General features: G+C 37.4%; 1 protein-coding gene across 3 annotated transcripts in view; it reads right to left on the bottom strand.

The window, feature by feature from the left end:
• Positions 1 to 16914, bottom strand: part of LOC129358755 (chloride channel protein 2-like) — an 82896-nt gene that overhangs the window by 7270 nt on the left and 58712 nt on the right. For 2 of the 3 annotated variants that reach the window (XM_055027880.1, XM_055027882.1), the window contains 10 exons: positions 16723 to 16878; positions 14139 to 14208; positions 12362 to 12472; positions 10193 to 10406; positions 8717 to 8850; positions 8122 to 8312; positions 5696 to 5807; positions 4455 to 4525; positions 3972 to 4046; positions 2556 to 2588 (listed from right to left, as the gene is read on the bottom strand). In XM_055027880.1, the coding sequence (XP_054883855.1) occupies positions 2556 to 2588; positions 3972 to 4046; positions 4455 to 4525; positions 5696 to 5807; positions 8122 to 8312; positions 8717 to 8850; positions 10193 to 10406; positions 12362 to 12472; positions 14139 to 14208; positions 16723 to 16878 (1167 nt within the window). The remainder of the gene's footprint in view (positions 1 to 2555; positions 2589 to 3971; positions 4047 to 4454; positions 4526 to 5695; positions 5808 to 8121; positions 8313 to 8716; positions 8851 to 10192; positions 10407 to 12361; positions 12473 to 14138; positions 14209 to 16722; positions 16879 to 16914) is intronic. The other variant, XM_055027883.1, reaches the window with a different exon arrangement.

Here is a 16914-nt window from a genome sequence, read left to right as displayed (position 1 = left end):
AGGTCTTGTGACAAATGGACAGAAATGGAACGAGAGACTAAGAGTAACAAGAGCACATTTAATAAGTGTGCAAAATTTGATATATGAGATGTCATAGTAGATGATCATTATAAAGAAGAAACTGTGGTAAGTTTCAATAAAAAGCCTGATATCGTTGTTTGACAAGTTTGAGTCGAACCAGCAAACACACACTTTGCAGACACCCCAATTGAATTTTACAAAGTCCCATTTTGACAAGTAATTTTTCTCCCTATTGAGTACAGGTTCTCAAAATGAAAGATGGATTTAAAAATAATAATAATTATTGTGTGATCATGCTGCTACACTGCTGGCTTTTAACACCACAAGAACCTATATATGAGCTTGTATAAGCAGTGCGTTGCAAAGTGAAAAGTCATTTACTCATTTACTTGCATGCAGGTATTTACAAGACTGAATTTAGAAAAACATATGTGTGCCAGAGCAAAATGATTGAGCTGCAGTTCAGTTTTACCATATTTTTTTGACGGGCTGTTTTTGATCCAAAAAGGAATTTTGAGTGTCTTTTATGAATAATCGAAGGCAACAGAAGACTACGCTAACAGGCCAGCTTTTCAAACCTCGAAAAAGAGATGCTCTCAGATTTTGAGCAGCACACTTTCTGTCTTTATATTAAAACTTGCGTGTAGTAAATAAAAAATTTAACTTCCCAAAAGCAAAGAAAAAATTATCTCTGTAAGTTTTCTAAAATTAATTTGTGCAAAGCAGTCATCATGACATTATGTATATTAATTTTTTCTTGAAAAATTCACCCTCAGAAAGAGGTACCAAAAAAGCAGTGCAAAGCTGCTTAAGTTGCAATGTTCAGGTTTATATTGTACAAACAGCTCGCTTTGTTTGATATATAATTATGTCTGTTAAACTTTACACAATAAATAGAAAGCATAGAACAAGCCTTTTCACTTTCTTAGTCAGTAAACTTCCACTTTGCAAACATTTGCATTCTAATTAGGCCAAATGTGAGGTTATAAACAGCTGCTGTAATCAGTTTTAGTGAGCCAAGATCATCAATTTTTATTTCTATGCAGACTAAACAAAACAAATGATAGCAGAGTTGTAAAGTAGAGCAAGAAAGAAGCCTGGACTCACTTTTCAAACTGCATTTTTAGTGGAACGCCTTCAAGTTTATGAAGCCAGATGCAAAAATATGGAGATGTATATCATCAAACTCAGGGGTTGAAGGCTAGAGAGCTCGTGGGGACTTTGTTTATTGTGGCTCTGTTTCAGAGATAATTGTTGAGATCTCAAGTTATTTTCCATTATTTGAGAATCCAATGTTGGATGAACATGTCAAACCAGTTTTGGAATCCCACATTCTCCGTTTTAATAAAATTATGTAGAATCGTTTCTACAATTTGTTAATTTGAGCCACTGGTTTCATTAGTTTTTATTTTACAGAAACATTGAAAAATTTAACCAACACAACTGTAATTGCTTTTACAGCCCCTTACGAAAGTACTCAGTCTTCTGATGGCAATTTTTGGCACAAAGATGGATCAAGAGAAAGATGGAAATTGTCATGAAAAACAAAAATGAACAAAAAGGAAAAACAAAAAAACATTAAGCACAAGAGAAGCAAGAATGGGAGAAGAATAATGAGAGAAAACAGCGAGGAAGGAAACATCAATCTGTGCAACAAGTTCTTGATGTCATCTACCTTGCATTAATATTTCAGTCACAATAGAACAATGAAGGGAAAGCAGGTGCATTAAAAAAACTGGAGGAGGGACTCAAAAAAGTCGTCAAGTATGACAAAGATGTGCGATGGGGAGCACAAATCAAGGAATGGCAGAAGAACTGAGAATAGAGCTGCTGAAGGGTCAGAGCTGAATCCATAAGTTCATCTACCATCTGCTGCAGGGATGCAAAACCTCAAATGATTCCACAAACAGGTCTTTCTGAAAGACATAAATGACTAACATGCTCCTTGGTTCCTTTAACACTTTTAAGGTGTAATTTGGTAAATTGTGACACTTATCAAAAAGTGTCACAATTTTTGGTAAAACTGTGACACTTTTCAGCAAGCTTGAAATGTCTTTCATAAAGACATTATTCAAAATGTCTTTGTTATGAAAACTTGACATTAACCCAGAAATTATGACCTGACATAAATTTGTTGTACAAGTATTTCTGATTAAATTTAGTTTTATGTTATTGAAGCTAAAGTTTAATCAGTGATTTATGTCAGGTTATAATTTCTTGGTTTATGTCAAGTTTTCAATACAAAGACATTTTGAATAATGTCAACTTTGTATTAAAAGTGTCATGATTTACCGAATGACACTTTATGATAACAAGCATAAATATTAATGAAGACTTACTCATGTTCACGATAAGTGTTGTGCCATGTTTATGAATGAAGTGTCCGTCAAATAAAGTGTTACCGTCCATCCAATCAGAAGAAGATTACAGCTGGCAATCAGCAACAATCTGAACTGAGTTGTTACCTCAAATATCTGCCTATGCTGTTTAGTACTGGACCCATACAGGAATGTTTGAGAAACAAATGTGCTCACCACAGAGAAACCCTTTAGGCTGGGAGGTGGCTCCTAGTGAATGAAATGATATGTGATGAGTGGAGAGCAGCACTACCAGATGCTCATTGATACTTTCAAATAGGTGAATGCATTCAGACGGATTTACGTTAATATAAACTGTGTTTGATTTGAGCAGCTGAAATTGTCTGATTGTCATGCGAAGACGGCTGATCCAGTGGAATAATTTTAAAAAAAATCCCAATTTAGGTGCTCATTTTACTGATTAACATGCATAGCTGCTTGAGTAATTGAATGATGGGTAAAATCCCAGGATGCATAATTTTCTTTGAGGTGACGTCAGATCTTTATCAATTATATAATATTAAATATAATGCTACATGCAAGAATTCAACCTGATGTTGCTCTATGCAGTTAAATATATGGGGTGAAAGAAATGGTTACAACAGAGTGTAAAGGATTATTTTATTAGGTCACTCCAGAAACAGGATGGGGCCTGCTCTGGGAGGCAGTCACTGATTGGACACCTCGGGTGACATCCATGATGAAAGTCAGCATGCTCGACTGAAATATGCAGAACACTTGACCACAACTCCACTGAATGTTGGCTGTAGTCTTTGCCAAATGGACCATATTGTAAAAAAAGATGAAGAGCTTTCTGTAATGTCTCTGTATATTTAAAACAAAATGCATCGAGTTTGTGGTTTCTTTTCCCACATATAGAAAATAAGCTAATGTCTCGCCTTTAAGGTGCTCTGATGTTAAAGACGTCATTATATCAAGATGAGTAAAAGTTCAAACACATGCTCAGCTTCCTAAATTTTATAAAATTTTTCAGAAAAAAATTGTCTTCAGAGTTAAAAATGTGGTTGAGTTTAGGAATCATACCGTAAGGTCTACAAAGAAACTAATTATGACTCACTAATTATGGGTTATAATTGCTTATCATTTATAGTTAAAGGTTGGAAGCATCTTACTGGTGGTATATGTTAGCATGCCAATATCTTTAACCAAGAGGTGGATTTTTTCCCCCCTTTTTTATGTGGTCCATTGTCCAAGGTAAAAAGACAAATTTTTAACTGATGGTACAAGGACACTTTTAGGCAGTGTAATCAATAGTGACATGTTATCAGTCAAGTGTTCTGTGTGTCTCCTGACCAGCAGACCAATAGAAACTGGTTAAGCTGTATGGATCAAAGCTAGAACTACTATATTAACAATTGGAAGCGGTGAAAAATCCATGGTCAGGTTACAGGATGGTTCAGAAAGAAGATGCTCTACATTGGAAGGACAGGACAGCTATGGCTGAGCTCAGCCCAGATCGCTTCGGGATTAGCCCTGAAATGGGATGGCTGTATGACAATTGATTGATCGGTAGATGGACTTGTTGGAGAGCGGATTCCAAGCATGCTGGGAGCCCAGAACGGTGGCTCTTACCACAATGGATATTCTGACTCGTTTGGATGGCCTCCTTTGCTCAGGAGACACTGAGGTCTCCATATTGTTGTTTTTCTTCCACGGTGACCAGAGACAAGCACACAAAGTTAACAACCTGAATGTCACCTTGACTTTGCAAATACATTAATATATTTTTTTAAAGCCTCTGGAAAACAGTGACATGACAAAACTTCAATGTAGTAAAACAATCCATTTACAGGATAAAATGAAGTGTGACAGGACACAAGACTGAGACAAAGTGAAAGATTTTAAATGGAAGCCACTTAAGATTGTGTGTGAGAGTTTTCTGAATATGTGTGTGTGAGAGAGTGGGAGGTACTGTACTGTAAAGTGTGAAGGACTATATGTGAGAGTTAGGATAGGACTGTGTGAACGGGAGGATGTGAGTTGCGTGTGTGTGTGTGTGTGTGTTGAGTCTGTGCCCCTGTTGATTGGCTGCATTCAAGGACATGGTTCTCTCACCTCCAGAGCTTCTACATCTGGACTGGAGCAGAACAGGTTCTTCAATGCGATGCCGGAATGGTCCTGTGGGCCTACAAGGGGAAAATAGAAACATTCACAATCATTGCTTGAGATTGTTTGATCAGTAGATAAGTATTCAAACTGCTAATGTTCCCATTACTTTAATTGATCTGATAATAGTCTGCACTAAATCTCCCCAAAGTTTTCTTCATCAGCCACCTCTTCCTAGCTGTGACCTAAAATGACATTATGTCTCTCTAACAAACTGAGAGACATAATGTCTCTCAGTTTGTCAGTCAAAACCCATCTCCCATTTTGGCATGTTTGAAGCACCTTTCCAAGAATGTGACAGAATAGTTTCTCTTTATTGAGAGTCTCCTAGACTGCTGAGCTTCTATCCCTCCTTTGAAGAAAAGCTTAAATACTTCATCATCAGATTTGGCTCAACTTTTGCCTGATGAAGATATAGAAAAACATGAGTGATATACATCTTTGGCTTTACAACACTATTTGGAGGAACAACAAAAATACTTGCTTGTTTGTGTTTACAAAGTGAGAGATTTAGCACCGATAGGAAGAAGGTTCCGAAGCCAACTTCAGCATTCAGTAATTAAAAACTTTTTCAGGCTTCTTAGACAGTTAGCATGATGAGAGGTCTTAAGTCACAAAGAGCCAACTGATTGCTGTACCAGAGAATCCAACCCATTTTGCCAGTCGCCTTCATAAGAAAGTCAACAGAACCAGCACTGTGGTTCTTCCACAGACTGTATTTATGTCACTGAACACTTTGACAAGGGCATTCTCAGTACTGTGGTGAGCTATAGGTAGGAGGAGCGTAGTTGATTTTTTATTTTATCTAGGTTTTTGTGGCTGAGTTGGTGAAATTAAGTCATTTTCTCTGCATTTATAATTTTTTGGAATAGGGATAGAAGTGAAATTGATGATACTATGCAAATTAACCCTCTATTTCTATATTTTCTCTGTAAGGAAGTTGGCAAAGTCACTGCAGGCTCATATAGAGTTCAGTCACAGGAGGGTTTGTCAACCTATCAACTCTAGCAAATAAGGCACAAGGATTGTTGATGTTTTTGCTATTGATTTTTGAAAAGAATGCCTCCTTTGCATTTTTTGAATAAGTCCTAGTGAACCTAGTAGTGCTTAAGCCACTTATGTTCAGCCACTCACAAGTCTTCAAGTATTACTTGGATGTAAAAATTACCATTACCTTAGTTGTTACTTACTTGTGGGAAGCTTAGTGGGTCTTTCCACAACAGATGGTCTTTTCAATGCAGGTTTCAGAGGCTTCTGACTAGCTGGACAAGTTGGACTGAAGGTGGACTCCTCAGTAGAAATCTAAGTACAAACAGGAAATCTAAGCCATCTAATCTTCCCTTAACGCTCCATCACTCTCACCAACATCGAACACATTAGATAAATAAATGTGCTATCAGCAGAGTGAGGAGATGGAAACAAATCAAGGGAGTGAAGGAGGCAAGTATCATGACTTCAGTCTTTCTGCTCCACCTTCTGTGCTGATTGCTCATTACTCTCACCTGCACTGTGCTGCTCCCTATTTATACAGCTGATTTTGACCAGCTCAGTGCGAGATCGTCTGTTACTCTAGTCACAGCTTTCAAGCTAGTGTTTCATTTTTCGAAGCGTTTTCTGATCCTGCCCGTTTTTGACCACAGATTCTGCCTTGTCCTTCGGCTGCTAAAAGTATTCTGACCTCCTGTTGAAGGACCCTGCCTGTCGTTGACCCTGCCTCCTGCTTGCCGTTTCCTGGATTTTCTTTGCCTGTGGCTCTCCCGTGCATGATCCCGGATCGTCTCACTACTCAGTCTCTGGTTGGTGGATTTTGCCCCTGTTGTCCGTTTGTTCCCTGAGCCCCCAAGACTTTCCATTGTCCATTCTTCCTATTTCGTCCCACCCCTGGCTGGATCCCTGTCCTCTGTGGATTCCTCCTCCCTTATCTGCTTGTCTTATCCCACCCCGTTCAGCCCCGTCTAAACTATTATTTTTGCCAATAAAACATCTGGTGAAACTTACTCCTGTGTTGGCTGCGTTTTGGGTTCTGGCTGAGTTTGCTTATTGTTACAGCAAGACAAAAAAATAGGAAAGCATGCAGAGCCAGTGGGAGGAATAAAGTTCAGAGGCTGAATGTGAGGTTGGCTTTGATTTAAAATTTCATGACTGCAGTGGGTTTTCTTTCAGCCATTTTCATGACCTGAAGACATTTTTGCTTAGCTATGTTATTGATGCTCAGAAAGTGGGAAAAACATCTAGTTTCAGCCATAAAGAAGTGATTGCTTACGTGAATAAAAGTTATAATATTCATTGTTAATAATATCTTTAAAGTTTCCAGTTCCATTATATAAGGTAGTTACACTTGTGTGTCTGTATCCCTCTAACTGAATGCATGATTCAACAAAATCTTCTGAGAGTTCCACTAAAAGACAGAAGTGTTTCTCTGATTAGCTGCATTACGTGGGTAATATTGGTGGGACACCAAGCGTTGCAGAGTAAACAAACTTCTAATTGCTGAATCCATTAGGACCAGAGTTGCAACCCTGAAAGCCTTTATTCTTTGTCTCTAGGTGAATGCTTACATCATAAGTAGTCTGTTGCCTTAAAAATGGCATTTTCTCATCTTTTTCTAGAATAAATAAGCAAACTCATAATTCTAAGCTTTTTGGCTTTACATGTTTTACTTTCAATTTCAAAGCAATTGAAACTACTGAGAGATGAGAAATAATATGGTTTTCTTTATCTTCAATTAGTTCCATCACATTTCACATTAATGTTAACCAACTTTTCTGTCATGCTGAATAAAAGTGTCCTCACAGCATGTTTCACATTGTGGGGTAACACTGTTTTCAGGGATGATGTGCAGTTCTAATTTTTCTATGTTGCATATCATTTTGTAGGACCAAAATATTTAATTTCTGTTTCATCTGAGTGGGGCATCTTTCTCAAAGGTTTGCTAAATATCTTGCAGAGCTTGTGGCAAACTCTAAATGACCTGGCTTGTTTCAGCAATTATTTTTTACATGTCTCTCTTCCATAGATTTGTAGAATATAACTAATAACTGTCCTGTCAATAGACTTCTGCGTCTTCAAGAGCTTCCATGGACTTAAACTTTTTGTAATTACTAATGCTCTCTTTGTCTGGCCTGCTAAAATAAAAATAAAAACAAGATTTTCAGCTCAACTTTCTACTGTGTTTTTGGTCTTTATGAGATCTGCTTTCTGACCTTCTCTAACAAACATTTCAAGGTTACATTGAAGAACTGGGTTTATATTGTCACAAACTTAATGGTGTCTATTTAGTAATCAGGTGGCTTCTGTGGGGAGTGGATTTTAGTTATGGACATCAAAGTAAAGCTCTTCATATTTGCATCTGTAAACTATTTTTTAAGGTGTTATTTTGTGTTAAAATGTATGGGTGTAACTTCAAACAACCAGCAATTAAGTATTTATTAGATGCACTGAATACGTAATGAAGATATTGCCCTCTAAAAATCAACTCTGCACCTCTTTGTTAGTGAAACAAAAAAGAAATATGAGATGGTTTCACAGAGAAAATAGTACAAATTATTAAATTGATTGATAAATTCTCTACACATTGTCTTTAGATGTATTCCACTTGTCAAAAAGGACCTCTGACCTGGAAGCGGACCTCCTGGCTGGCCCGCTGGTGCCCATCCTCACTATCACTGTTTGACAAATCAGACAGGCATTTTTTCTCTGCTGCAGCTCGTTCCCTGATGTAATCCATGCGTCTGCTGCGACTGAGCTGCTGGGAGAGCAGCGACTGCAGCTGGGCACGCTCTATGGAGCCCAACAGGATCATTGACTCTGGGTTAGGAGACAGAGATGCATGGTAGTGAATAGTGAATATTTTTACAGACACTTTGATTACTTTAAACTCCAAGAACTGACATATTTGTGTATGTTGGGATTGGGTTTACCACTTAATAAATATGTAGCACCCATGTAGCAGCATGGGTGCACTAAATCCCAACATGTTAACGGTAAAATAGAGATTTTGAATTGTTTTCATTTCATTTGTTTCTACCAAAGGAAAATGTGAGCAGAGAAATTAGATGAGGGACCAAACGGATTCTTGTATGGAGATAAACTACCATCAGCTAAAAATTACCCTCACTGTGTCTTTCAGTGGTTTCACAAGACACCAGAAACAGTTTATTTACACATAATTCTGTGTTTTGCAGGGATGTGTAGATTTTTTTTAAACTCACCAGCAGATTCCACTAAAGCCAGAGTCTTGAGCTGTCCCGAAATCAGGACGTTGTGTAGGTCTCGGTAGCAGCAGTTGAGTGTGATGTACCGCACATCTCGCACCATGATGTCCTCCACCCGGATGTTGTATTTCCTGAGATAAGCATGGAAGGAAAGAAGAGTAAATGAAATGTACAAGTGTCTATTTTTTTGGCCTCATTTCAGATGAGGCCAAAGAAAGAAGACAGCTGGAACGGTATTTTATTCATTGTCTGAAAATGCTTCAACACTCATGTTTAAAAATTTAAACTACACAAGTGCCGTAATATTTCCAAGTTATTGCCCTTACAGATATGCTGACTGCACAGCCTTTCAGCTGACTTGTCAACACAATTGTCAGGTTCATTTACCTACCTCTGAGGAAAGACTCAAAGGTAGGTAGGAAAGGCTCTTTACCTTTGTTTCAAAGTAAAGTCTTTTTAGGTTTCTTTTTAGGTTTTTTAGGTCTTGTTAGGTTTCTTAACAGGTCCAGCTCCCTGAATTTAGGTACCTAAAACTTGCCTTCTCTCTATTGCCAGATGGACCACAAAACAAATCTTAATGAACTTTCTCTCACCTCTTGTAGGGGATGATTTTCTGGTTTTAGAAAGCTGAAAAGGGTTTCAAGAGAAACTACTAATTCTTCTGCTTTCCTGGCTTCCCTAAAATCTAAAAACGGAAACATACACTATATATATATTTTTTTTTTTTAAAAGAGAAATGGTTCTTCTAGCACAAGACAACTGTATCATCCCAAATATGAAAAACGGCAAAAAGAAAGTTTTCTCTATGCACTGTGCTTGCTGACAGCGTTCTAATTTGCATGTGGATGAGAGAGTATGATGTAAGTGATTCTCTTTAAATCACTTACATCACGTGGCCAAGCAGCTGCTTGGCCAAAGCAGCTGCCAAGGTAAATTTCCCTTGAGGTGTCAAAGGTGGAAGACATGTAAATGTTTTCCCTCTTAGTTCAACCAAGTTTTCATTTAATAGCTGGGAACAGAATCTGATCCTGCAATCTGTATAAGCTGTATAACCTGAAAGGTTGCTCCACTTGGTTTCCCCAATAACGTCAAATAAGCCAGACACCTTGGAATCCTGATTAAATGAATACTCTGCAACTTTTCCGTTTTTGCAGTGACGATTATTCATGGCCTAATCAACATCAACAAGATGCAGCAAGACTAAGGTTTCACACTGAGATGAGGTGAGAAAGTGTTTAAAAAAGCAGAGGTGACAAGCGAGCTGTGATGAGAAAGATTACGCAATAGTTCCTACATGTAGAAGTGAGTCAGGACTCTTAAACTGCTCTAAAAATGTTTGGCAAATTTGAAGTAGATGTACACTGTTGAGTAAATGTAGTTCTCCTACTGTAGTTGTACGTAGTAATTTTTAAAAGACAGGTGCTATTGCATATTTGCTTTAGGTTGTTCTTCAATATAATAGGCTGTACATACTCATGGTGACCCCAGCCAAGCTCTGGGAGGTAGGGAAGCTTCTTGATCCTGATGATGGAGTCGTAGAGCGACGGCTGCAAAGATTGAGCCACGGCGTTGGCCAGTATAACAGCTATCATGACTGGCAGGATGTGAGAGATCTGACCAGTCAGCTCAAACACAATGACCGCAGTTGAAACGGTGTGGGTGACCGCTCCTGACAAGGCTGCAGCACCTGTGGATGGGAGAGAACAGCAAAACAGGAGACTGTCAGTGTCACGGTAAGCTCTGAAACACTAAGGGTCGTGTTAACTAAATATTTTCTGAATGGTTTTCTGAAATGTTGGTGGAAATTTTGGAAAGCTATGTGTGATTTTGACAAACTGCATTTCACATCTCTGACCTCTTAGTGCAGATATGTAGATGTTTTCAATTTTATTCACAGATTACATTGTGGAGGAAACTAAATCTATCAATCAATCAAAAACCTGAAAAAGTACTTTCATCTGAAAATCACCTCTGATCTGACATATTCAACGTATCTCTTTATCTTTGACACGTTGTCGTATTGAAGACGCTTTAGAGAGTATCCAGGTTACAGACTGGTCCAGTTAATATAAGTGCAATTACTTAATTTAATTATTGATATGTAGTCAGGGCAAATGTGGGTTTTCGTCACTGTGGGCCACCGTGGGTTTTAAACATGCATTTGTCAACTTGATGTGTGATGGCAAGATGTGGAGTGTCTGTTCTGAATATAAGGTAAGCTGAATGAAAAACAAATGTAATTGAATTTGTCATCAACTGCATGACAAATTCATGTCATGTATTAAAACTTGTCAGGTTTTAAAAACTGACAGGTGAAAATGTATTTTATAACTGTTTTCATTTGACCCTGTCAGTCAAAATGACAGACAACAAAAGCCTGGCGCAATGCCTGATGAAAATGGTCTAAAGAAGACGTTTAAAAAGATCACAAATTGGTACACCTCTATGAAAATCATACACTGAACTTTTTAAAAAAAACTCTACAAGAAACCTAAAAACCAAACACCAATCTACTTAGTCAACCATTCCAAGTCATTCTCCTGTTATAACTTTTATTTAGCAAATCTAAAACTCTTCTTCAAACTCTCTGTTCAGCTATATAAATTCACATTCTTTTTCTAAACACCCAGAAAGTAGAAATTAACCCACACATGTAAATTAATACTGAAGGAAATCTCTGCATCAACTCCTTTTTTTTTTCCTTTCTTAAACTTGATGTAGAAAAAGTTGTGTAAAATCTGGGACCAAACAGACAGAGCAGCATGGTGTGAATGAGTCTTCACACAGACATAGAAAATGGATGAGTCCATTTTAAACAGTGGAAAAAAGAGGAACAATGGAGAATGAGAAAATTAAAGAGAGAGCAATACAAGGAGAGAATGAACAAACAGATGCTAGATGGCAGCGTTCACACCAGCAGGTTTCATTGTTCTTTCTCATAACTTAATTAAACCGTGTCTGCCTCCCTCTCCTCAGATAAATGCTGCTTCTGCTCTCTCCACCCTTCCTAATGCTCAGTCCTTAGAGCGAGCTCTGCTGTGAGATGAAAGAGGCTCATCAGAATGTCGGGCCTGCATAGCGCTGAGTCATCTGCTACAGCAAGGCACAACAGCATCAGCAAGCCCAGAAAAAAAAGGGAAGAAAAAAAGGGAAAACAGCAGGCGCCGAGGCTGCAGCAGAGGCACTGCTGTCAACAAGTAGGACTGCAGCAACACTGGATCTCATTATAGGCACAACTTTAAGAAATATTGTGGATGTGTAATTATAGTTTTAAAAAACAAAGTAAAATTAATAATTTCTACCACTTATCTACAGTATATAAAAAAATCCATTGAATCTTTGCTAATAATGTTCACCAACAAGTGATGATTGTGTTATGATTTACGTCTTTCAAAAAAGTACTTTTGCATTTGGTTGATTTTGTTGGGTCATTTTTGTTTCCATTATGTTCTATCCTCATAGTATTTTATGATTTTTATTTGTGGTGCATCCGAGTTTTGATCTTGAGCAGGGAGCTCAAACTAAGAAGAATAAAACTAGATGAATGCTACCAATAGATCAAATCAAATTCAAAAGCATAACTAGAAAGAAAAGAAAAAAAGAAAAGCTATCCAGTAATAAATTGATGAGTGTTCAACATACCCACAACAGCGTAGCCTCCTGGCACTATGGGATAGATGGACTCATCAGAGTGAATGCCATCTGGGAACCAGGCTGCCATGCATTCTCCAACCAAACGACCAAATGCTGCTCCTACAATGGCCAAACCATGGATGAAGAAAGAAACAGTCAGACCTCAGGTTTCTGCCTACATGCAGAGAGGTCAGAAACCTGAATTTCTGTACAATGGAATGACTATTTTTCCAAACTATAAATACTTCATGTAATACATTTCTTTCTGCAGTGCTACATCTCCTCTAGAAGAGTAACAACAGCTGTAAATTAATTTTGCAGGATTGATTGCTACAACTGAGGTAAAAATATGACTATCACCTCCATCTGATGGATGTAGGAGGCTTAAATTGGTGGATTAGAGTCTTAAGGTGGAAAGCCAGCAACAGTGACACATCTGGTTCCACAGAAATCTCCACCTTTAGGAGGTAGAAACTTATTTCTTAAAAACATACTGCTCATTTTGCTGATTAAAATTGTATAAATAACACATGAAAGTTTTTAGTGTTAAGTTTTCTAATATTGAACTAGACTAAATCTTAAAATAAAGTTAGGTCATCCTATCAAATATTCATCCCTTTAACAAGGATGTTTTGTGTTATAATCATTTTTCAGGATCCAGTTCTGATTAGATGCAGATGCTCTCACATTGACATACAACTGAATTCATGGTGAATTCCATGACGGTCATGATAGACAAGACCTGCTGCAGCAAAGCAGACCCAAACCTTAACACTTCTTCAACCATGCTTCACAGTTGATATGAGGTCCGTAAGGAGTTTGATGTCTCCATTAAGAAAAAACGTTTTTAAACGCAGCTCTTTGTTCCTGCAGCACTATTTGTAAAGCTACTGCAAAACGAACATGTTGAGTCACAATTATTGTATTTAATTTGAATCTGTTGCATCATTTGATCCATTTAATTGATTCATTTGATAATGAAGTCGATACTTTTTTCTGTTTTTACGATGTATTGCCATTAGTGATTTCCTGGAATGATGCATTTAGTCAAACATGCTCTTTATTCTTTTGTCCAAATACTTCAAATTTTGACTCATTTGTCCATAATGTTTTTTCCCATGTACACCTCTATTAAACTTAAACTCAAGAAGGTTCTTTTTGTTGCGCATATATGATCCTGAGATGTCATCTTAGGCTTTTTGGAGACTTATTTTATACTTTTTATCTTGCTTGGAGAGCAAATATATTCCTCACCACATTTGCATTCTTATTACATTGTACAAAAAATCTTTACCATACTTGTATTTCTCAGTACTTTTATAGTTGATATGAAATATTCACATTTGCTGATATTTTAGAAAAACACAGACTATCACTGTGTGTCTTAATATCTTCACATTTTGCAGACATTTACTAAAAAGGAGACAGATCCTACTGATTTTTTTTATTACGATTAGGATTTAATCAAGGTTCTGCCATAATAGTTCTGAACTATATGAAATTATGATGCGTTTTCCATTGCTTTTAGGAAAGGGGCTGTCCTCTCAGTCGCTACTTTCTTTTGGTTGCATCAGAAGCAAATACTTGATAAGATAAATTGATGCTGTAACAAGACTTTTTAAAAACATTCTGTGTAATTTGTCATGTCTCTCCTGTTTGATTTTTTTGAACCAAGACTTTGATGGGGCTGATTAGACTTCCTAAATGACAGTCAAACTTCACCATTTCCAAAAAAGACAGACTGGAGCTCACTGTTCTAAAACACACATTGTTAATTGCTCATTACCAATGACAAACACAGGCATAAAAGCTCCACAGGGCACAGGGATGGTGGTGGCCAAGGCAGACATCCAAAACTAAAGAGAAATAAAAAAAAAAAAGTGAGATAAAGACATAAAATGAAAGAACTGGATGGCATTTCAATTAGATATCCAAGTCCTATGCAGTGTGCCCAAACATGATAGCTAAGCTGAATCTCAAATCAGCAGTGAAGGGGCAGCCATGCGAGGTTTATTGCCGAGGTTAGATTGAACTGTCACATTCATTCTTCATTTGACAAAGACCCTGAAATAAAGATTGTGTAATGAGTGGCCTGCGCCGATTGGCTGACACTACAGCAGGCAAGGGGAAAGGACAGCTAATTAGGCAAGAAAAGGGAAATGTCAGCGCTGACTATGTGTAAGCATTGCTCGATGTCCAGATGTGTAGGTGGGCCTGTGTTTAAAATGATCAACAGATTTAGTCCACAGTCACTACACAGATATTACATAATATATCTCATTAATATGAGGTATTAATTACCTCATTCCACTCAATGATCACAACATTTATCAGTTTTAATACATAATCAGTCATTACATCCTTGACACTGAAGTAAGCAAATGCACCAAGGAAGATTGAAATGGATAATCAATTGTTAGCCAAAAGCTAATATTAGCTTGAGGTTCAACAATGATTGCTTTAAATATACAAATGGAGCAAAAGGTGGATCAGAAGTAGAGAAAGTAAACCATATGTAAACAAGTACTGGATGACCTGCCCTTCTGTTTGAGTCAGCTTTAGGCACAGCTCTATTCCGTCTGTAGTTTCTTTCATTTTGTGGATTAGTTTTAAACTGTTGGAGTACAACTCCAATAATGGACAGTGCTACATTTAATGCTGACTCAGTCTTTCACTGCCTACATGATGTCAAAGTTCAGCTAAAACCAGGTTTCCTAGTATGCTTTATTTGGAGAAAAGTGGGAGGACAGGCTCATGAATTGTATTTTTAAACAAAGCAAAAATAACAAGACCAGATCTGGTGCTGCATAAGCCATTGCACCAGTTCTTTGTATTCCCACCATGAACCTAAAATAACTGCAGGTAATGTTTTGTCTACAGTCAGCCTGTGAGATGATTTGAAAATACTCCTCGACTATTTAGGTCAGTTTGGTTTATTAATTCACTTCCTGCTTCAATATGGGGCATGTCACTTATTCATCTAAGCCACACAAAATTGCGAGGTTGTCACATTAAACATTTACAAAGTGCAGCATGTAAACTGGAGTATTATACAAGAAAATTGTATTGCTGTATTAATCCAATGGTTTCAAACGGACTTTTTAATTACTCTCTCTTTAATTCAGCTCTCTCCTTCCTCTCTCAGTCTATAGTTAGTAGTATTTAAGGCCGGCTGCCATGGTGACGTAACGCATCTCCTGCTGCAACCTTGAACTGCAACCATTTTCACACCTCAAGCAAACACACATATGTGTGTAGGTGTTCGTACACCCCACAGGACACATCATAGCACATACTCTGTGACGAGAATCAAAGCTCCATGCTGCCAGACACACAAACATTTGATTACACTAAATGAGTCTCTGGGGAAAAATAAAGAAGACACTGGATTCTTCAGACTCCCCTTTCCATCTCTTCCACCCAGACAGTGAAACACAAATAAGAAAGACGGCATATTGAAGAATCTCTGGACTCATAATAAAAGCTTGAACTAAGGTTGAGGCCATGGGTTCTGTTAAAGTTCCAAACGTGTGCCATATCTTACCCATAATGTGCTGATTACTATGGTTCAAAAACTTTACATTTTTCAATAACTAAAATTTAATAATCAAACCCCTGATATAATTTTTTTAAAGCTTTGAAGTCTAGATATAATCATCATCATCATCATTAAAATGACACTGTAGATTTGCAATGTTCCAAAGAAACTGAAGCTTGGAAGCAGAAATATCTAACTGCACTGTTACTTCACATGGTACTAGCTGGTGATTGCAAAGCAGACAATCGAGGAGCACCATTGATTTTATTTGCAACCGATTGGCAGAGAAGAGATTAAAAAAATTGTTGAAATTAACTTTCGTGGTAATGCTAAAATGGTTTTCACCGTGTATATTAAGGTATTTTTAGAATTGGAACAAAAAAAGCCAGTTAGTGTTTTTACAGTATGAAAATATTACCAGATTTCAGCTATTTGTGGTTGGCTGTGGTCATTAAGCCACACACACAAAGAAAAACAACAATTTTCTGAAACCTGAAGAAAGTTTTTGGTGCATCAAAAAATATTTTTGTCAGATTAATATTTTTTTTATGGTAATGTGTCAATCTCCACTTTATCTTTCCAGCTACGGTCTGAAAAATAATGTAAGAAATATCATTGGAATAAAACACTGGTAGTCACCAGGATTTAAAAAAAAAAAGTATATTAGCAGTCGAAAAAGAACATCTTGGTCAACCATTAGTTTAGTTTTCCAAACACCAATCATTCAATGTTAGGACATTAAAAGCATATTAATGAACCAGCTTTAAGGTTGTCAACTCAGTTCTCTACCGAAGTGTTATACACTGTAAAACTTCCTAAACTTTGTTTCTACCTTCATGATGATGAAGATGACCAGTGTGACGAAGATGTTGACTTGTGGGTGTTTCCAGGCTTGGGAGTTTCCAATGTAATCAAATTCCTCAGCAATTCCCTGTTTTGCCCACGTCCGGTTGTCCAACAAAGTTACCAGAGTTTCCCCCTGAGTCAACTAGAAGTCACAGGAAATAATTACAAGTCAGAAGCA

This window comes from Poeciliopsis prolifica, unplaced genomic scaffold (genome assembly GCF_027474105.1).
Source record: "Poeciliopsis prolifica strain line A6 unplaced genomic scaffold, Auburn_PproV2 SCAFFOLD004, whole genome shotgun sequence".
NCBI lineage: Eukaryota > Metazoa > Chordata > Actinopteri > Cyprinodontiformes > Poeciliidae > Poeciliopsis > Poeciliopsis prolifica.
This window is presented reverse-complemented; position numbering and strand designations above follow the sequence as displayed.